Below are 22,170 nucleotides of genomic sequence, written 5' to 3' on the forward strand. Positions count from 1 at the left end.
GGGAGCAGGGGTACAGAAGGGGCTTTCCCTGGTCTTGCCTAATCCTTCAGTTCCAGAGGCTTAGCTGATATTTCAAATTTTTTGAGATAAAGCCTGCTTTTACAATTAATGCAAATAGTACTCGGTGATTCATCTTTTCCAAATGATTCTTGGTTTCTTTTGACATTTTATTTTTAATATATGAATTAACATTGACATCACTCTAGGATTATTGCTACCTTAGCTCTTCCAGTAGATTTAAATGACTGGCAAAGACTGTAAAAGTTCAAATTTGAACTATCACCAAAGTTCCCCTTGGGCTACTGTTGGGCTTTTAAAACTATGAGCTTTCGGCACATAGTGGTACATAAGCCATAGGGTGGATGCTGGAGGGCAGACTATGTTTAATTTAGTGGTTTGTCCAGTGCCTATGATTTAAAGATTTTCATTAAGTTTACCAATCATAGTGATCATGATAATAACCCTGCACCAGACTAATAAAGTAGATTTCATTGAGTTTTTAAATTTAGGGCAAGGGCTGCTTTATATTAAACCCAAGCATACAAAGGGAAACCAGTTACAGGTTTATATATATATATATATATGTATAATCAGTGTAACAGAGCCACAGAGAAGATTCAGTCAGTTTAGCAAGTTAACAGTTTCACCTCTGCTTTTGAAGACCACCGACCAGAATTGTTTGAGAAAAATTCAGGTGATTTACCCAGATTAACGCAAAACCTAATGCAAAACAAAGGTAGCCTTAATATTTTCTTGGACGTTTGTGCTCTCATGGTATGCTAAGGATGGGTATTTTCACATGGACTTGATATTAGCACTGTATTTCATTGTAATATTTATTTTTAAATTAGTATTCTTCATTTAGCTGAAAATTATGCTAACAATTTTTTCATGTAGATACACACTTAAATATATATAAAAATCCAATTTTACAAAAAGAGATGGTATGAAACAGGGGATTTATTCTTTGAATAATCATTTGTTAACCTGGTAATATGTTCCAAGCTCAACGAAGTTGTCTTTCCAAAGGTCCATTCCATCTAAATCTCTCATTTTATAGATGAAGAAACAGACCCAGTGAGTTTAGTTACATTTCCAGAATCGCACAGCCAACAAATGGCAGAACTTTTTTGAATTTTCAATGGCCAAATTCCTTTAGGAATTTTCACTTTTTAAACTGCTTGTCTTAATTGAGATTTGTTTGAGTACACCTATTTGAACATCCCCAACCAATGGTTTCTTGTTTTAAACAAGTATTTCCCTGCAAATTAGAACTTACTGTTCTTTAGGGATCAGAACTTTTCTTTTCCCTTTTGTTAAAGTTGGATACTACTCTGTGTTGCACCGGGAATCCTCTTGAGGCTTTCTCAAGCTTCACCAGTAACACAGGGCTCCAGCAAGAGAGGATTTCATTGGGAATCAGGTTCCTCTTTGGAGGCTTATTGGAGTATTAGGGGATGTATTCATTAGGGTGAGGGCTAACCTGTTTTTAACAAAGAGACCCAACAAGACACTGGGTTAAAGAAAAAAGAAGTTTAATTCTTTCTCACATTACCACTGGTGTGAGCTGCCACAGGGCAACACTGTGTAATCTTGTTGTTCAGGGATCCAGATTCTTGCCATCCTATTGATTGGCCACCACCTAAGCCATTCATCATCATCTGCATGATAGATGCAGGGTCTTTTCCTTGTCTGGGTTTTAACCAGCAGGAAAGAGAAAAAACAAAACATGGAGGAAGCATGAGCCCAGACCTGGCAGTGGCACCCAACAATTTTGACATTCCACTGGCGAGTATATAGTAAATGGCCATCCCTAATTCCAAGGAAGTGTGTGCAGTGTAGTCCAGCTGAGTGATCATGCTTCCAGCTACAACCCTATTACTGTGGAATAGAGGAGAACAGGTTTTGATGAACAGCTAACATTCTCAGCTACAGTCCCAAATGCCCTTGACTGCTTTGAACACTTTTACAAAGAAAAGGGAAAAAAAAATTGCCTCGGGAATTATTTGCTTTCAGCATTGCTTTTTTTTTTTTTTTTTTTTTTTTTTTTTAAATCATCATTTTATTGAGATATATTCACATACCACGCAGTCATACAAAACAAATTGTACTTTCGATTGTTTACAGTACCATTACATAGTTGTACATTCATCACCTAAATCAATCCCTGACACCTTCATTAGCACACACACAAAAATAACAAGAATAATAATTAGAGTGAAAAAGAGCAATTGAAGTAAAAAAGAACACTGGGTACCTTTGTCTGTTTGTTTCCTTCCCCTACTTTTCTACACATCCATCCATAAACTAGACAAAGTGGTGTTTGGTCCTTATGGCTTTCCCAATCCCATTGTCACCCCTCATAAGCTACATTTTTATACAACTGTCTTCGAGATTCATGGGTTCTGGGTTGTAGTTTGATAGTTTCAGGTATCCACCACCAGCTACCCCAATTCTTTAGAACCTAAAAAGGGTTGTCTAAAGTGTGCATAAGAGTGCCCACCAGAGTGACCTCTCGGCTCCTTTTGGAATCTCTCTGCCACTGAAGCTTATTTCATTTCCTTTCACATCCCCCTTTTGGTCAAGAAGATGTTCTCCGTCCCACGGTGCCAGGTCTACATTCCTCCCTGGGAGTCATATTCCACGTTGCCAGGGAGATTCACTTCCCTGGGTGTCTGATCCCACGTAGGGGGGAGGGCAGTGATTTCACCTTTCAAGTTGGCTTAGCCAGAGAGAGAGGGCCACATCTGAGCAACAAAGAGGCATTCAGGAGGAGACTCTTAGGCACAAATACAGGGAGGCCTAGCCTCTCCTTTGCAGCAACCGTCTTCCCAAGGGTAAAACTTCTGGTAGAGGGCTCAACCCATCAAACCACCAGTCCCCTATGTCTGTGGTCACAGCATTGCTTTTTTGATCTTCTAATTTTTCATATGACAAGCCTAAAATCTGATCTTAATAAATTTGAATAAAATTAACCACTATTTGAAATAATGATAAATATATTTCTAAGGAAATAAATCCATAATTATATGTAATTTAGATACTATCTGTATCTGATCATGTGGTTCTTTGCTTTTATCAGGGACTATGGGTAATAGAAGATTGCTAGGGGCTGCAATGTATGAATATCTGGCTGGGGCTTATTAAATCTGGGACTACAGCCTTGATAATAAAAGGCTCTTCTTTGTTGTAATTTTTTATTGCACTTTTAATGTTACAGGGTTTATATATAGCTTTCAAAATGGCAGGAAATGGCCTGTGTCAGTGGAACGCTCTAGAAGGCAGAGCATAGCACACTGGAGCAGACCTCTCTTGGTGCTAGGCAAAACACTGGTCAGGCCTTCTTACAGCAAAGCCACCCCTTCTGAGCTTCTCAACTTGGGCAGTTTGTATAAAATGTGGAGACAGTTCTATGACTGTTGATTAAAGGTTGGAAAATAATGTCCATTAGGAGCTAAGATTTTAAATCCATGAGGTCAATAAGGGTGATAAAAAGAAATGGCCCCAAGAACTCAAGTAGGCACAACTTTTGTCTAGAGGATGGATACCAGTTGTACCAAACTCCAGGACACAGTAGTGAGCTTGCTGTGAAGGTTCTAGATTATATGTAAGTGGTAATTCCTTGATTATGCAATCTTCCTGCTGTTAGAGATAGATATCAGAGTGGAACTCTGCCATGTCCTTCTCTTAAGGTCGTTAAGAAAGGATTATATTTGGTCTTACTACAATAATTCAGTTTACCCCTGCATGAAAAGGGAGCTGGTGATGGAAGTTTTAAGGTTCATTCCAGTCTTACATTTTGTTCTGTTTTGTTTTGTTTTAATATACAGCTCCAGAATGGCAGAAGATAATCCATATTTGGCAGGGCATCAACAAGTAAGTATTGTCATATAATATAACCCCACGAGTTTCATGTAAATATATTCATATTCAAAAAATTTTTCTCTAAGCTTTTTATTTTGAAAAATTCCAAGCATATAGAAATGTTGAATAGCCTAAAAAATTTCACTTAAATTTGCTGGTTATTAACATTTGACTTCTCTCTCTTTTCCCACCCCCTTCTCCCTCTCTTTTTTTCTCTCTCTCTATACATATAATTTGCACATATACATATACATATATATATACATATACATATACATATACATGAACCCTTTGAAAGCAAGTTGCAGACACTAGGGTAATTACAATGGCCATATTAAAATTTTAATATAATGACTTTAGGAAGTATTTAAAACATTGAGGTCTAGTCATTCTTCAGCTGTTTATTGAGGCATTACTATGTGCCAGAACATTGACTACGTGAGAGTACAAAAATAAGTGATACACAGACCCCCATTTCAGAAAGTTGGCATTCTAAGAGCAGAGACAGAGACATAGTTCCCATATAGTGATAAATGCTGAAAGAGCGGTCTGCACAGACTGGAACAGAAATATTGAAAGGGGTCACTTGACGCTGCCTTGCAGGGAAGAGGGGGGAGATTAGAGCAGGGTAATGGAGGACTTTCCAAAGGAGGTCTGTTTAAGCTGAGTTTTGGAACATGTGATTCACTAGATTAGACAAAGAGGAAAGGGGCATTCTAGGGAGAGGGAATATTAGGTGTCAGCACACCCTGGTCTGATACTTATAATCATTTCACATTTACATTTAAGCAGCAACCACCTGAAAAAAAAATGGATTTCCCAATTTCACACATGCAAAGAATCCATCGGAAAAATAAAACCAAAGTGAATTTTTAAGGAATCTGGTATTGTTTCTATAGATTTGCATAGTGTTTATTACCCTTGGTAATTTTCTAATTGATTTAGCAAGAATGAGTATGCATTCCTTTTCACAATAAGATGCTCCTTCCTAATTTTATAGTAAAAATGGTGATATAGGATAAATCTAGGAACATTTTCTTTGATTACAGTGTGAAAGACATTTCGCTATTCATACTATCAAAAACCTTTATTTTACCTTTCACTTTTAATATGCTATCTCTTACAATTAAAGGCAAACTAACGAGCATAAGGGTTGTTCTGCTTGGTTTTAAACCATGCTTTCCTGTCTATGCACAGGAAATCTTACCAACAAGAGATAGTCCTTTATACTGCACAAGAGTAAAAACTGCTGAAAATGCACTCATTTCGAAAGTTTTTCTTATGTGGGCATTTTTGTGATAATCAGCAACATGGGTGGGGCATGCTTTGATATTTCCATTCTTGAGGGGAGAGGCCCTTAAAGTTTTTTTTTTCCCTCGTCTTGATCTTAATTGTTTATATTTCCTAAAGTTCACCTGTCCTCCTAAGTGATTTCCTCAGTATTTTAGTATATTCTAGAATTTGCCCTCCGCTCTGACCTAACCAACAATGCAAGCTGCAGCTTCTGTCTGACATAGAAAGTGTATCACTCTTTCTTCTCTTTTTCCTAAGATCAGTATTTTGCCATTTAACTAGTCATTTTAGCTACCTTGGGACCAGAGGGAAGGAAATTTTTTTCTGATGAGTTATCTTTTGTACTCTTAAGACTAATGAATATTCTTTGTAAAGGGGGCCTGTTCTTAAAATAGCATTTTTTTCCCATTCCCTGTATTTCCCTTTCATTAAGTAGTCAATGGCATAGATGAGCTTTACCCTTATGCATTGAAGTGGAGCAAACTTATTTTTCTCAGTTGAAACTTTGCATCCTTTACAACTGAATTTGAAGTAGTCTTAATTTATTTAAATGCTTTGTTTTTTTTACTCTTGTTTTAATTAGGCATACTAGGTTATTATGTGCTTACAAAACTGCAATAATTTATTTATAAAGACAAGGAAACAAATTGTACAGCTGGTTTTTATTTTTTTAGTACTAGTTTCAGCACACTTCGTAACTAGCACAACAGTAAAGAGTGAAATATGATTGGTTTCTATGCTGTCCACAGAAATTCCTAATGGATGACTGCTTTAGACTAAAACAAATACCAAATTCAGAAATATGAATTTAAAGTCCTGAATCGATGAAGTGGAAAGAAAAATTTGCTCTTGGGATAAGTAATTATTAGTGATTTTTATGACTGTTATCAAGTAGAATTTAATTCCATCAAAAAGTATTCCATGCCCACTGTATTAGTTTCTTATAGCTGCTATGATGAGTTACCACAAACATAGTAGCTTAAAGCAACACAAATTTATCCTGTTTCAGTTCCGGAGGTCAGAAGTCCAAAATGAAAGTGTTGAAAAGGCTCCGTTCCTCTGGAAGCTTCTGCTTCCTGTCTTTTTTAGTTTCTAGAGGCCGCCTGCCTTCCTTAGCTTCTCATTCCTTCCTGATATCACTCTAACCTCTTACTGCCATAGTAGAGTCTACATTCTGCTCATTCTGATCTCCTGCCTCCCTCTTTTTTTTTTTTTTTTATGTTTGAAATATATATTTTTTTTATTAAATTCAGTTTTATTGAAATACATTCACACACCATACAGTCATCCATGGTATACAATCCACTGTCCACAGTATGATAACATAGTTATGCGTTCATCACCACAATCTATCTCTGAACATTTTCCTTACATCAGAAAGAACCAGAACAAGAATAAAAAATAAAAGTGAAAAAAGAACACCCAAATCGTCCCCCCATCCTACCCCATTTGTCCTTTAGTTTTTAATCCCCATTTTTCTACTCATCCATACACTAGATAGAGAGGGTGTGATCCACAAGGTCTTCACAATCACACTGTCACCCCTTGTAATCTACATTATTATATAATTGTCTTCGGGAGTCCAGACTGCTCGGTTGGAGTTTGGTAGTTTAGGTATTTACTTCTAGCTATTCCAATACATTAAAACCTAAGAGGTGTTATCTCTGTAGTGCATAAGAATGTCCACGAGAGTGACCTCTTGACTCCATTTGGAATCTCTCAGCCACTGAAACTATTTCGTCTCATTTTGCATCCCCCTTTTGGTCAAGAAGATACTCTCAGTCCCACGATGCTGGGTCCACATTCATCCCCAGGAGTCATATTCTGCATTGCCAGGGAGATTTACAACCCTGGGAGTCGGGTCCCAAGTAGGGAGGAGGGCAGCGAGTTCACCTGTCGAGATGGCTCAGTTAGAGAGAGGGCCACATCTGAGCAACAAAGAGGTACTAAGGGGGAGACTCTTAGGCACAATTACATGCAAAAGTTTAGACTCTCCTTTGCGATAACGAGCTTCATAAGGGTAAGTCCCATGATCGAGGGCTCAGCACATCAAACCGCCAGTCCCAATGTTCATGACAACATCAACATCCTGCTTCCCTCTTATAAGGACCCTAGTGATTACAGTGGGCCCGCCTGGATAATCCAGTATAATCTCCCTGTCCCACGATCCTTAACTTTATTAAATCTACAGATTGCCTTCTTCCATATAAAGTAGCTTTCACAGGTTCTGGATGTCTTTGGGGCAGAGGTGCAATATTCAGCCTACCACACACATTAAACTTCAGGTATTTGCATTTTGCTAGGAATGTAAGGGAGCTCAGCATTCAGTCATCTGCTCCTTGGACTACAAATTGTATTTTCAGTTTTTCTATGAATTATTCCAGGGCCACTATCTAATTCTTCTAGACCTTGAATTTGAGCGACTGGAATATTTACCACCATAAAAGAAATACATATTTTCAGGATTATATTCATATGCTTATTTCCAAGGTTTCTGAATTGATACTCTATTACATTTCTAAGAGGGTGCCAGCTTCAAATCATTCTTTCAGCAAATATTTATGAAGTATTCACTCTGTGATCAGAATACACTTGGCCCTAAAGATATACTAATTAGGAAGATAAGTACATCCCTGCCTTTGTGGACCTTACAGTTAGGCTGCTCTTCTGAAATCTCTTCGTCACATAAACATAGCCCAACCCTATGTGAAGTTCTGTACACGTGAAAACCCATCTAGGTCTCATGAAGGTATTTTTAAAATCCTAGTCTGAAATATTTTCAGATTTTTGTTTTTAGCTTTAGTTTTTTTGTTTTTTGTTTTTTTTCCCCTGTAATTATGCCTTCGGTATTCCAAATTCAAAATTTTAATATAATGTTGGGAAAATAATGATTGAAAGATTTTAATTTTCTTCTTTGCAGATATTTCCTTTGGATCCTTTGAATCATACAATATTTAATCCAGAATTATTTCAACCACAGATGCCACTGCCAACAGGTAAGAAAACTCCTCATTCCTGTTGTCCTGTTGTTTTGTTTTCACTTTTCTTGAAATTCAGGATATACGAATGTTCTCTTAGAAATTCGGTGATATATCCAGAAAGAAAATGATAATTTATGCTTTAAAAAATAATATTTCAAATAAATAATCTTTGAAATATATTTGCACAAAGATGTTTTTCTTCAGTTACTCATTGTATGACTTACTGTTGTTGCTAATATCTACTAGGGCAGCTCAGAAGGAATTTCTTTAATCTTATGTTAAATTTTTTTAAAATTTTTATTGTGGTAGCATATATACGTCATAAAATTTCCCATTTTAACCACTTTCAAATATACAATTCAGTGGTATTAAATACATTCACAGTGTTGTGCCTACCATCACCACCATCCATTACCAAAACTTTTCCGTCACCCAAACAGAAGCTTTATACCCATCAAGCATTAACTCCCATCTCCTCCTACCTCTGCCCTGGGTAATCTGTAACCTACTTTCTGTCTCGATGAATTTGTCTGATGCTAAAGTCTCGCTCATTTCTTCAACAATGTGAGAATTGTCCTTTCCTCCCAGTCATGTCTCTGGGTTCTCATCATCTCCTCTGTGCTTTGCCCTGGACTCATTCATGGGGCGCAATCTAAACTCTAAAGTTCTCTTCCAAAAATATTTATCTGAGGGCCTGTTTTTGCCAATCAGTATGCTAGGCACTGGGGAAGCAAATTGTATCAAGATCATAAAAATCATCTCAATAGAAAAATCACCTCTCTAAAAAACTTTTAACTTTACATTCTGACCGATTGGATAAAACTCATGATAGTAATCCTTCCTTTCTAATGTGACCTTATTAATTATTCCCATTTACAAATTGTTTAATCTCGTAAGAGTGATCAAAAAAAAATCACTTCATTTAGTCTCTTTCTTTTATTGATTGATTTGTATATCAACTCTGTGTAATGGCTCTCTTAATTTTCTGTTCATCTCGTCACATCACCAGTGGGATTTAATAGATGTTCAAAAGCAGTGTGAGTGATTTATGGAGCTCATACATAAAACAGAGTTTTGTAATACTGAAGTGAAACATCAGGCTATTTTCTTTACCTTGGACTTGCTCAGGAGACTTGATCCAATTTCTGTCATACTCATTGAAAATTACTATTGTTAGGGAAAACTGTGTCTGTGAGGGAGGGTACTTGGGAATTCTGTATTTCTGCATGATTTTTCTATAAACCTACAACTTCTCTAATAAAAAAATGCTACGTTACTCTGGCATGTACTTTTCCTTTTTTAGATCAGAGTGCTTTTATGCATTTTTATCTCCAGTATTTCTAGGAGTACATGGAAAGTAAAAAATATCTTTGCTTACCTTCTCCTTCACTGACAGAAATTGTATTGCTGAGGCCTTTCTCTGTTTACCCTACAGAACACATTTTTAAAGGTTACCCATATCTGAGATCTTGGGAGGTGCTGTCCAATTTGATCTCTAGGTCAGCTTCCTGTGTATAAATAAATGTCTTGGTAGCTTCTGTGCTTCCTGTGAACTTTTTTTACTGTGAGGTTCAAAGTCTTTTGCATGTTCTTTGTGCTAATGATTTATTGGAAACATAAGAACTTAGTTCTGCTCTCGGAAATGTACACCTGTCTATTTAATGTGCTGTGATTGCTGAACAGTATCCTGATGTGGATGTTTTCTTAATGATTTTTATTTCTTCAAGTTTATGCGCATAGAAATGAGATTATCAAAAACACCATCTCAGTAAATACTCTGGTCAGAGCTTCATGCCATAAAAATTATTTCTCCATAGAATTAGAAAAATGTTTTTAATTATAGTTGAAAATCTTTATTTTCCTATTTGTTATGACCTTATCATTTTTATCAATATATTTTATCTTGCTGTTAGTCCTCCATTGCAGCACATAATCCAGTTTTTGTAATCTGAGATGTATGAACATTTTATGCACTTTTTCAATGGATAAAAAGCTTGTTCAAATCAAATTAACTTGCAATATTCATATGGATTGTTTTATCTTTTGCATTTCTTGAAATCTGAAACCATTATTAGTTTTACTACATTTTGAAAATTATATGGGCTACAGTACAGCTGTTAGGTCTATAATATTATGCTGTAACTTAAGTTTCTTTGCACAGAGGGATGTCACTTTCATGGCACAAAAATGTGGCCAAAAGAAAATTAGCCTTAAAGCAAAAATATGCACATGAAATCTAATATTCTAGCTGATTTAACTCTTAGTGTGCTCCCTGAAGGAGAAATAATGGTCCCATTCCACTAATAAAAAATTCCCAAACCTTGGAATTTCAGATATTTAAAGGAAATTAAATCTTACAGCAAAAATAGCAAAATCGCAAGAATTTTTAGAAGCGTTAAAAAGAAGCAAGGCCCTTGAGGTTTAACGTAAATGAAATACAACCAGCTCCCCTATATTTTTCATGACATCTTTTCAGATGTTGCTTTCTTGGAGGTCTTTTTTTAAAAAAAAAAAAAAATATTTATTTTTAATTGTGGTAAATATACCAACATAAAAATCATTTTAACCATTTTAAGTAGACAATTCTGTGACATTAAGTCATTGTCAGTATTGTGTAACTTTCACCACTATGTATTTCCAAGCTATTTTCATCATCCCAAACCAAAACTCACACCCATTTAGCAATAATGCCCCACTCCCCACCTCCCTTCACCCCTGGTAACCACTATTCTGCTTTCTGTCTCTATGAATTTTCTTATTCTAAGTATTTCATGTAAAAGAAGCCATACAGTATTTGTCCTTTTTTTCTGGCTTATTTCACTCAACATGATCTCTTCAAGGTTCATCCATGTTGTATCATGTACCAGCTTTTCATTTCTTTTTGTAGGTGAATAATATTCCTTTGTATGGATAACACATTTTGTTTAGCCATTCTTCTGTTGATGGATGCTTGAGTTGCTTCCATCTTTTGACTATTGTGAATAATGCTGTGGTGAACATTGATGTACAAATAACTGTTTGAGTCCCTGCTTTCACATATCTATGAGTGAAATTGCCAAGTTATATAGCAATTCTGTGTTTAATTTTCTGAGGAACTGACAAATTGTTTTCCACAGTGGCTGCACCATTTTACATTCCCACCAACAATTTACAAAGGTTTCTATTTGTTTCTATCCTCACCAACACTGATTATTTTGTTTCTGTTTAATAATCGCCATACTAGTGAGTGTGAAGTGTTATCTTACTGTAGTTTTAATTTGCATTACTCTAATGGCTAATGATGTCAACCATCTTTTCATATGCTTGTTGGTCATTTATATATCTTCTTTGGATAAATGTCTATTCAAATCCTTGGCCCATTTTTTAATTGGGTATTCTTTTTGCTATTGACTTATAGCAGTTCTTCATATATTCTGGATATGAAACCCTCATCAGATATACAGTTTCCAAATATTTTCTCCCATTCTATAGGCTGTCTTTTCACTTTCTTGATAATGTCTTGAAAAACAAAAGTTTTTTTATTTTGATAAAGTCCATTTTCGTTCATTCTGTCCAGTTTTTATTGTTACTTGTGCTTTTGGTGTGAAATCTAAAAATCCATTGCCTACTGCAAGGTCCTGAAGATATGTCTTTATGTTTTCTTGTGTAAGAGTTTAATAATATTAGCTCCTATATTTAGGTCCTTTATCCATTTGAATTAATTTTTGTATATGGTGAGAGGTAGGGTTCCACACTCATTCTTTTGCATGTGGATTTCCAGTTGCCCAAGCCCCATTTATTGAAGAGACTTTTATTTCCCCATTCAATGGACTTGGCACTCTTTTCAAAATTCAAGTGGCCATAAGTGTGTGGATTTATCTCTGAACTTTGGGTTCTGTTCCATCTGCTTCATATGCTCATTTAACATTACTAAGGGAATGTTTTCATGATCATATCTGTTAAATTGTCATTCAGGTTGTAAATTAGTAGTTAGAAAATATTTCTAATCACTTTTACTTCCTTATCAAAAATTAAAATTTTAGTCATTTTTGGGGAAGTTTTAAATTGCAGTTTCTTTTCTAAAAGTAGTTTAAAATTTCCAGGGGTAATGTCATACAGATAGAGAGGATGATTTATCTAAACTAAACTATATTGTCCAGCCACTCCCCATTTTTCCCTTCTTATATATTTTTTGCTTCAAATTCAGTTGTTTTCAACAGACTTCCCTATAAATTTATAGAATAATAACAGGAAATAATTATGCATTTTTCCCTTGAGTTCTCTAGCCTTATCTTAATTTCATCATAATGCTGAGAATAAAAAAAAATAAATTATCTTTTGTTATAGTTTGCTTTTACTTCAACCTGAGGGTTTATCTCTTCATCATAAATTTATTTATCTAAAATAATAGGTCTTGAATGGTTACCTGAGAGGCAGTGGATATTAAACTGGGCAAAGAATCATTCTCCTAGAATTTTTATAGCACCAAACATCTTAAGTTATATTCAGACAAGTGAGAAACAGCATATGTCTTTATTTATTTCAGAATTATGGGATATTATACTGTTGACATGAAAGCCAGCTGGGGAGTTTAGGGACTTTCTCATCTTGAAGAATTTGTATTTATGGTTCAGAGATTCTGATTTTCCTTTGAATTTTCAGAGTCAGTACAGTCAGTATGGATTAAGCTTCTGTATCCCTTCATGATTTTATAATAATTAATTTGCATATGTCTATTTTTAATTAAATTGTTATTTTCAGGATTTTATAAAATGCTTATGCTATTTTAGGATAGAATTTATATGAAAGTATAATTTTTAAAAATTTCATATAAATTTCAAAAGCCATGGATAATAAGAAAAGTCCACCATATCCGATATGACAAATTAAATGGCTAGTGGGAGGGACAAGCTAACCACTTATGGAATGAAGGCAGTGCTTATCGATTCAGGCAAGGGAAAGAAAGGGGAAACTTCGTGTAAGAAAAAACAGGTAGCCTGAGTTTAGTCTCTGTATTTCACCATGTAGATACTAGAATTTCCTTCCAAATTCACATTAAGCACTTTCTCGTTAAGAAGGCATCCAGGATTGGAAAGCAGTGTCTAATGATGTGAAGACAAAAGAAAATGTCATAGTGCCCAGGAAGGGGTTGCTGCTTTTAATTGATGTAATTTTTAAGATACTTTGTTAAGAGATTAAATCGTGAAGGTTATTGACTCCACAATCCTTGCCAGCCATCATGTGTTTTGTTGAGTTGGGCATTGGGCCATGACTAACAAAGTTTATTTATTGTGGCTCTCCAAATGTGTATAACTATTGTTAAAATAAGGGCAAATTTAATATTTTAAAAAGGGAGTAAAATTATATCCTTGTGGAATTTTATCTAGAAAACTGAAATAAAAACCTCTATTTATAAAGATAATTTCAGATTTTTGCTTGTTTTATATTTTATAGCAAATTTGAGAAGGCTCACAGTTTTGTTTGTTTGTTTTTGTTTGTTGTTTTTGCTTTTAGCAGATGGCCCGTACCTTCAAATATTAGAGCAACCTAAACAGGTAAGAAGATTAAAGGGGTGGGATTTTTCTTTAGATCAGTAAGTCTAATGATAAAACCATGAGCACTAAATGATAATGAATGAATTTTATGGAGGAAGGAGCTTATCTTGAAGTGTAACAACCTGCCAAATTATATAACAACTTTATTCATTCACTTTACATTTCTCCTATGCACAATTTACATTTCTCTTAGTCATTCTTCAAACTGTCTTGAACCTCAGTACATAATTCTATAAAGCTGTAGTAAATTATAGATCCTTGGTATCTCACTATCTTTACCAACTTAGCTTAACAGCCACTCCCAGGAAAGGCATAAGTTTTCTCGATTCATTTTCATTTATAAGGAAATATGCATACATACAATTTGTATACACTCAGTTGCATCAATAATTCATGTCCACATGTCTTAACTTTCTTCCTCCCTGTTAGAAGCTGTAACCTTTTCTGTTCTGTCTTCAGAGCAGGTAACCTAAGTTACTAAAAGTTAGAGTGGGAGGTAGATGGAGTATTACAATGGACAGTTGAATTCTGTTCCCTCTGGTGCAGCCTCTTTGGAGTCTGGAGAGGAGCATTTTATTTTATCAGACTCTTCCTCTTACCACTAGATTCTGTACAGAATAGCTGGGAATTGAAGTGGCCTCCTCTGTGCATAAACATTTATTGGAAATTTAATAGGACCGGTTTGAAAGAGGAGAAAAAGAATCTTTAATATCTGCTTGTAGGAGATTTCAGTTGTTAGGGGGTAGAGGTAATGGTATAATCCCCCACAATGTGAGAAGGACAAAGTCAGTAAAATCTCTGAGCAGATGTGCTTACTACAGTCATGTGAGGCTAAGGGCACTTGTACGTGCCCTCTTGCAGTTACCCAATACCTTTCCTAAGTGCTCATTTGAATACCTCAGGTGACTGAGTATAGCACTTTTGCATTGTGTAAAATTTTAACAAGTGCATACTAGGTCACGAAGTTAAATAACAGTGTATATTGTGGTTACTAGAATCATAGCATTATGTATGTTTGGATTTGGTTAGCAGTCAGTCAAAGGATAAAAATACCTCATCTATGATAAAACAAACTATCCTTATAATGTTGAAATTATACCAAAGCTTTTGATGTGGGGACAGGCATGCCACATGAGACTTTGGGACATTGTTCTGGCTGTTTGCAGATGACACACCCTGCAAGCCAGTATGACTTTCCTTTGCTTTGCCTCCACGTCCAACTCCATAGCAGTGATTTCTCACAGGAGGTCTTCAGTTCTCCCAGAGACCCTTCTATTGGAAGTTTATCTCCTAAAATTCCACCTAGCTGTCTGGCATCCTGGGAAATTTTCTAGCCTTTAAGATTTGGGTAATCAGTGAAACTGAGAAAGCAACTAAAATTTGTCTGCCTACCAAAGTATGGTGTTCAAATATCCATTTTCAAAAGCATAATACTACAATAAGAATTTTAAAATGTATTGCCTTATCACAGGCCCACTAGTCAAAAGGAAAGATTAACATTTATAATTTAACTGAAGGGTTAGTGTAGTTCAAAACTCAGAATTTAATTCACTATTTGTGGATGCATAAAAGCTCATGTGAGCAAAATAATGTGTTTACCAAACTAATGTTATTTTGATGTGTGACTCCAGTGAAAGTAAGAAGGTTGTATCTAAGTCAGACTTTCTGACCAGATGAATGTAGCCTTCCCTTTGAGGTTGATGACTCATTTTAAGCAAATGGAGTTACTGAGATGAATGGCTGTGGATTGACAAACTTTTAATCTCAGAAATGTAGAACCGGAAACACATTCAGACCGTGCATTTGAAAGCATCTGACTTTCCTGAAAAAAAAAAAAAGAAAGAAAGAAAGAAAAACAGTTATAACTTTCCATCTTCAGGTTAAAAAGTCCTTGCATAGATATGAAGGACTGCATCTTTACTTGCAGTCTTTTTGATACCACTCCCAATAAGATATACAAGTATATAGGGCACTATTTTCCAACTATCCAAAAGGAAGTTGATTATTAAAGATAATGAACTGATTTACTAAAAAAAAATTTTTAAGTAAAGGTGAGAAAAATATTCTTTTTTTCTTCTGGGCTTCTTTACCACAGACTTTCCCCAGTTCTGATAGAGATGAGTCATAGCATAGATTACTAATCTTTAGGATATCCAGTTCTTTTGCATATTATTAAGTGTTAATTAATTATCTAATACTATTAGTTTCAAAACTGAAGTTGTATTTAAATTTGTTAACAATCAAGTAAATCTGTAGCATTGCTCTTTATGGTTAGCCAAGTTTGGAAACTAACTGTTGTGTATGCTATTGCTTTTTCACACATTTAGACATTTCATTTAATTGTTAAAAATAAACCAACTGCCTTTGCCTACAAAAGATGCAGGGCTGAATTTGTATCTGATTTTTTTTAACTTGACTTGTGTGAGAAGCAAAGTAGAGGAATTGCTCCTAAAGGCTAACCTACGCTCAGAAGGCTTCCGAATTAGGTCTGGAATCTCCTGAGGAGCCATATGTAAGAGTTTTAGGTCCTAGCTTTGTTGACTTGACCATACACTGCAAACCCATGTACAAACTTGAGGGCTTTTCCCAGATTAGGGAATTTATTTCAGGTTTTAGTCATTCATAAAAGATGCTTTAGGATCGTTCCTCTTTGGAAATCATCAAGTTATCAGGAAAACTGCAGGGACCGTTCAGGGTATCTGGACAAATCAGAAAACTGTTCTGCAAGCCACACTAGACAAAATGAAATGTAGCGCAAAAGTAAGAAGGGCAGAAGAAATTTTATATTGGTTCCTGAAGTCAGAGTGTTAACAAAACCTTCATGTTTGCTGGGGCTTCATAGTTATTTGGGGTGTATAAGGTAGGAAACCCCCACCAGCAAGTACTGAATGTGGGGAGTTCCTGATGACCCAATGATCTAGAACTGTTTAAATGAAGCCAGTCCCGCAATAAAAAGAAATGAAAGGTGAGGCTGGTCCTTAATGTATGTTAACATGTTGTTCTTTTCACCAAAGGGTACATTTGGAAAAAATAGAACAAAAAAAGGAAAAAGAAAAACCTTCCAGTTGACTGGCTGTACAATTATAAATTACTATTACCGCAAATTGATGACATCATTATAAAGTGGTTATACATTGAATCCTTCAGGAATTACAATGACAGCTCCCTTAATATGTAATGAGGCCCATTTGCAGAATTGTTCTTGTTTTATTCTTTGTATATAAATATGCATTTTATAATTTAGTTTTCCAAATCATAAAATGTTAAAACTTGAATAGACTTGAAAGATAGTCTTGTTTTATCTTCACATTTGTGTAAATGAAAAAACATGGTGATTAAATGTTTATCAGCCACAGCTAGCCCTTTACTGATTAGTGACACCTATAAAATTCCTAGGTCATCAGTAATATTTAAGGGGAATATCTGGTTTTGGATTCATTCAGGTCAGTTAACACATCAAGCTTGTGCTTGATCATATCAACAGTCTTAAAATCAACAATATTATCCTCTGAACTGTTGAGAGAGACTCACAGAGGAAGAGTCTAGGGTAAGTTGGGTTCTACAACACTGATGCCATATATTCAACAACACATTTCTGTATTCACTCCTGAACCAACTGTAATCAGAGGAGATAGAGTAATTCCTTCAAGTAAGAGTTAAAGAAGCATAATTTTAAGGAATATAGTAAAATGAAACGCTTGGCAGCAGCAATTTGATATAAGGAAGCTCTGATTCATACAAGCTAGAGCATCATGTTGAGTCCAAAGGCTTTAACTCTTTGGCTTCTACTCTCCACATAAATCCAGCTGGTTTAGGTGTCTTGCTTTTCAGCCACATCTCAGGGCACGTATGTCAGTTAATCTCAGTGTTCATGTTAAGAGTATAGGAAAAGTGATTCTCATTTACAGAGACTCCTTTCACAGTTTCTCATGTTTCTCCTTTTTTCAAATACTCATAAAAATTTAAAATACATAACTTCATCACTATCTTTTTTTACAAGTATTTCTCAAACTTGCTGAGTCTGTGTTCACCTTTGCAGAGAGGATTTCGTTTCCGTTATGTATGTGAAGGCCCATCCCATGGTGGACTCCCTGGTGCGTCTAGTGAAAAAAACAAGAAGTCCTACCCTCAGGTCAAAGTAAGTCTGTGGTATCCTTCTATGTGAACTCTGGAAAATTTGATTTCTTAGAAGTGAAACTGAGGAACTGCTTTTACAATTTGCCTTTGCCCCTAAGCTGAAATGTTTGCTTGATTATTGTAATTTTTAATAGAAATTTGTCCTTTAGTAAGAGATGACAAATTTTAAAACTCTGTTAATATTTCCACTTAGTAGAAATTAATTTAACAGTGACTAACAAATATTTACTATTTCTCATTCTTCTTAAAAGGTTTTATTCTTTTTTCAATTGTGTACTTCCTGGAGCTCTTTTTAAGTCTTTTAAGGAAATACTTGATTTTTAGCTCTTTAGAAATTTAGTGAAAAACAGAGCAGATGACTGAGTGTATGGATTATATAGTGTATTATTTAAGATCATGAACTCAGATTCAGACTCCGTTGTAAGTTGTGTGGCTTTGAGTGGTTATTCGACACTTGTCTACTTCGGTACCCTAGGGTATAAAATGCAGAAATATTGATATATGTACTTCATAGGGTCTCTTACAGGTTAATGAGAAAATGTATGTAAGTGCTCCATAGGGAGCCTGGAAGTACCCCCAAAACCTCTGCCCTCACTTGAACAGATATGCAAACACAGGTGGTGGTCCTTAGACCATCCTACTTCGTAGCATGCTTGTGGTGTCTGAGTCACACCTTTTATTCCTGTTACAATTCTTTGTTAGTTAATTTAACTGAGTATATCTCTCTCAAAGTTAATTTGGGTTACTTATTTTCATATTATGGTGATGTTTCATAGGCTGGTAAATAGTTTTGTGGATGAGCAAGTCATCAATTGCCATTTTGTCACTTATAAATGTTTTTATTTGGTCAGTCATTGAAGGCTTGGGCAAAAGGTTATCAACACAGTTCTCACTAAGGTGCACATGCCCCTAAGGACATAACATTCTTTCAGGCCTTAACTTTTTTGTTGTTTGGTTGGTTTCTGTGAATAGGTGAAACTCAATATGGCAAACCCTCGGCAAAATCATGTCAAGGAAATTTCTCTTTGGTTCTGCCAGCCCTGCTTTGGATTTCCTTCCTTTCCTCATACCCCACTTCTAGGTCCAGGCCTTTCTAAGATTTCATCCCTTTTCCATAATAAAAGACAACATGCTGTCATGTCATTCTTTACCTCATGGGTGAAACTCACCCATTCTATTGGTCCTACTTGGCATGTTTGCGTTTTAAGTTTCTTAGCCCTAGTCACGGCGTGGAAGATGTTTTTCCTGCTAAAAGTAATTAGGTAGTGTAAATATGATGCCTTTAGCCCATAGAAGCAAATGTCAAGCTCTTTAGAAACTGGCAGAAGACTGAGGAACAGGGATAAAGAATGGAATTATCATGTTAAACACCAAAGATGAGCCAGGTGCTTTACATACCGATCCCTCCTAATACTCAGAGCATCCCCATAGGTAAAAATGTAATGCCCATGAGGAAACTGAGGCTCAGGGAGATTAATTAACTTGCCTATCTCACAGGGCTGGTGGCTCTTTATCCTAGAGCAGACCATTTGCTCATTGGGGGCAGGGAGGTAAGGGGGCAGGGCATGGGAGTATGCTGGTGAAATAAGGCACTGGGAATTATAAATGGAAAACAGGGGACAGAGGATACTGAGATACTGGAGAGTCAGAACCAGGACTTTTTTTTAACCCTTGTGTCTGGGTGTGATATATAAAAGTATTGTATGTGTTTATGTGTGTGTATTTGTGATAAGGTTAATTAAAAGATATCTTATCAGCATTGACACTGCTTATAACTTCTGAAGAATTAAGATTAAAAGAAAAACTGGGAGTTTTTTCTGGATTGGCTCTGTACAAATAATATAAACTATATATTTTTAGAAATATGCACTGTTTTTGCCCAAGTCCTTTGTGGCTAAGAAACAATTCTTGATACTGAAAACTACATGGCATTAACTTTGTCATAAACTTATTGGTGAATAATGAAAAAACCTTTATATGTTTATGCTTAGTCTTTATACATTCCTCTCAAGTAGCAGTTTCCCCTATTCAACAACATATTGCACCTCACATCCACAAGGTAATTTAGAAATGAAAAAAATTAATGGTCATTAGATGTTCTTGTCGTATCGTAAGTTTCTATACCAAGGAGTTTGTTGTTTAGTGGGAAATATAGATATATAAACAGCAAATAATAAAACGAGTTAAAATATAAATGTGGAAGATTGGTTGTTATTAAATTTTAGCCACAGCTTCATTATTTCACCCATTTATTTCTTATTCACTATTGCAGCATTTATTTATTAAGCATTTAATTAAGCTGTAAGAAAAGGAGAAACTTTAGGGTTTGAAGAATCTAACTAAAAACAGTCATTGTTCCTTGATGCACAGTCACTGTGAGTTTAAGTAGTTGTGTTGTTCATGACAGTTAAAGACAACAATTTTATTTCACATAGAAGTTCTTAATCAGAAGAATGAAGAAGAGGGAGAGAATGAGAAAACTCAGAGGTATTTTTTCTTCTTCTCCCAATAGCACTATTAATAAAGGTTAGGTGAGGGTGAATTTTATTTTACAAATAGATTTTAAATCCCTTTCTCTCTAAAATTTAGGCAGAAGAAAGAATTGCTTTCAGCACATAGCTGTTATCAGGAGGGTCCTTACAATTTTGCATGTCTATTTTGCAGTAGTTAACTAGGCACCTAGTCTGTGTGAGGCTGTAAGGGAAACAGTAGGATGGATACATCTAGATCAGGGCTTCACAAGTTTCACACATTGACGTTTTGGGCCAGATAATGCTTTGTTTGGGGGACCCATCTTGTGCATTTTAGGATGTTTAGTAGCATCCCTGGCCTCTACCCACTAGATGCCAGTAGCACCCCTACAACTGTGACAACCAAAAATGCCTCCAGACCTTGCCAAATGTCCCCTGGGGGATAAAACTGCCTCTGGTTGAGAACCATAGATCTAGATGCAGTATCAAATCAATCATAACTTCACTCCTTTGCATACTTTTTACTATTAAGCTGTATTACAGAGGTAATATGAGGTTGCACAAATATATTATTTTACAAACAAATGTACTTTTCTTGAATATTAGTAGATATGTCTTATTTTCAAGATGATGATGAAGGTGTCTGTTTAAATTCTCCTAAAATCTCTGAGTTGGTATACCTGGGTAGTCAGAAGAAAGAAAAGAGAAGGAAAGATATATCATAAACTGTCTATTCTCTGATAACTGCATACCTAAAAGTTAATGTAGGAGTTCTCTTGGCTGCTATAAACTATCATAGAAGAGAAAGTGAAAGTGGACAATGGGGTTCAGTCAACTTGTGACACTGCAGCGCAGCTGTGTGTGAATAATGGCAGCATCTATGGAATGGTCCCACCCTCCCTTTCGGGTGGGGGGATGTGTAATGGAGAGTGCCCCACAGTCACCCCCAGAATCCATTCCAGCAGGAGGTTCAGAGAGAGGGCATTTACATTCACTGGAAAGAAATATTTTTGAGCCCTGCATATGCTACTTATTTAAGTATACTTGTTCTGACTTAAAAGTAAAATGTTATGGGCCCTGCCTTTTCCTCACCTAAAGCCTCTTACTCCTCGCTCACTCCCTCTCTCGGGCAGGCCTCTGTGGGAGCACCCCCACTCTCCTGCCCCTGAGAGCACCCTGACCTGAGACTTAGAGGCTGGGGAGGATGCACTCAGTCAAACAGAGGCAGCAGCAAAGGGCAAGGGGCCAACCTGAAAGCTTTTGGGGGCCACAGACACCAGACCACACTTTATAGAGTATGTAAACATAGCCTGCTTGGCTTACTCGTAAACCTACCGTATGTCCAAATTTGATACCTCAAGCTCAGTCATGTTAAAACCAACTCAAGTTGTCTACCCAAGTCCTCTATTTTCTACTGAAATTTTGTCCCATACTTTAAACCCTACTTCAGATACACAGGGTGTTAGTGACACTTAGACACCCTCTTACAGTGTTGAAATGATTGCTAGGACTCAGGCTGCCAGTCACCCCAGGCATGGCTTGTTCCTTTCACTTAGCTGCTGAGAATGAATCCCTTTTAACTTTCTAGTGTCTTTCTGTGCAAGTCTCCACATTCTTAAAATTTTTTTTTTTCTGATTATAAATTGTTTCAAGCATATAGAGAAGTTAAAAATATAACACCATCTAGATTTAATAGCTATTAACATTATATCCTATTTGCTTTAGATCTTTCTTTGTCTTGCTCTCTGAAATAATGCACAATTACAGCTAAACCCCACCCATCTGTCACTTTTTCCTCATTCCTTCTCCACAGATAAACCAATATTCTGAAGTTTTATTCTCTGATATATATTTATATTTTTACTATATAAGTATGCATCCATAAATAAA

The 22,170-nt window shown here is 35.9% G+C and overlaps 1 protein-coding gene across 3 annotated transcripts in view; it reads left to right on the plus strand.

Moving 5' to 3' along the window:
• NFKB1 (nuclear factor kappa B subunit 1) overlaps positions 1–22,170 on the plus strand; it is a 120,291-nt gene that overhangs the window by 20,250 nt on the left and 77,871 nt on the right. For 2 of the 3 annotated variants that reach the window (XM_037830347.1, XM_037830345.1), the window contains exons 2-5: positions 3,831–3,876; positions 8,078–8,153; positions 13,632–13,672; positions 17,712–17,810. In XM_037830347.1, the coding sequence (XP_037686275.1) occupies positions 3,838–3,876; positions 8,078–8,153; positions 13,632–13,672; positions 17,712–17,810 (255 nt within the window). In that variant the 5' untranslated portion in view covers positions 3,831–3,837. The remainder of the gene's footprint in view (positions 1–3,830; positions 3,877–8,077; positions 8,154–13,631; positions 13,673–17,711; positions 17,811–22,170) is intronic. The other variant, XM_037830346.1, reaches the window with a different exon arrangement.

This window comes from Choloepus didactylus, chromosome 3 (genome assembly GCF_015220235.1).
Source record: "Choloepus didactylus isolate mChoDid1 chromosome 3, mChoDid1.pri, whole genome shotgun sequence".
Taxonomy (NCBI): Eukaryota; Metazoa; Chordata; class Mammalia; order Pilosa; family Megalonychidae; genus Choloepus; species Choloepus didactylus.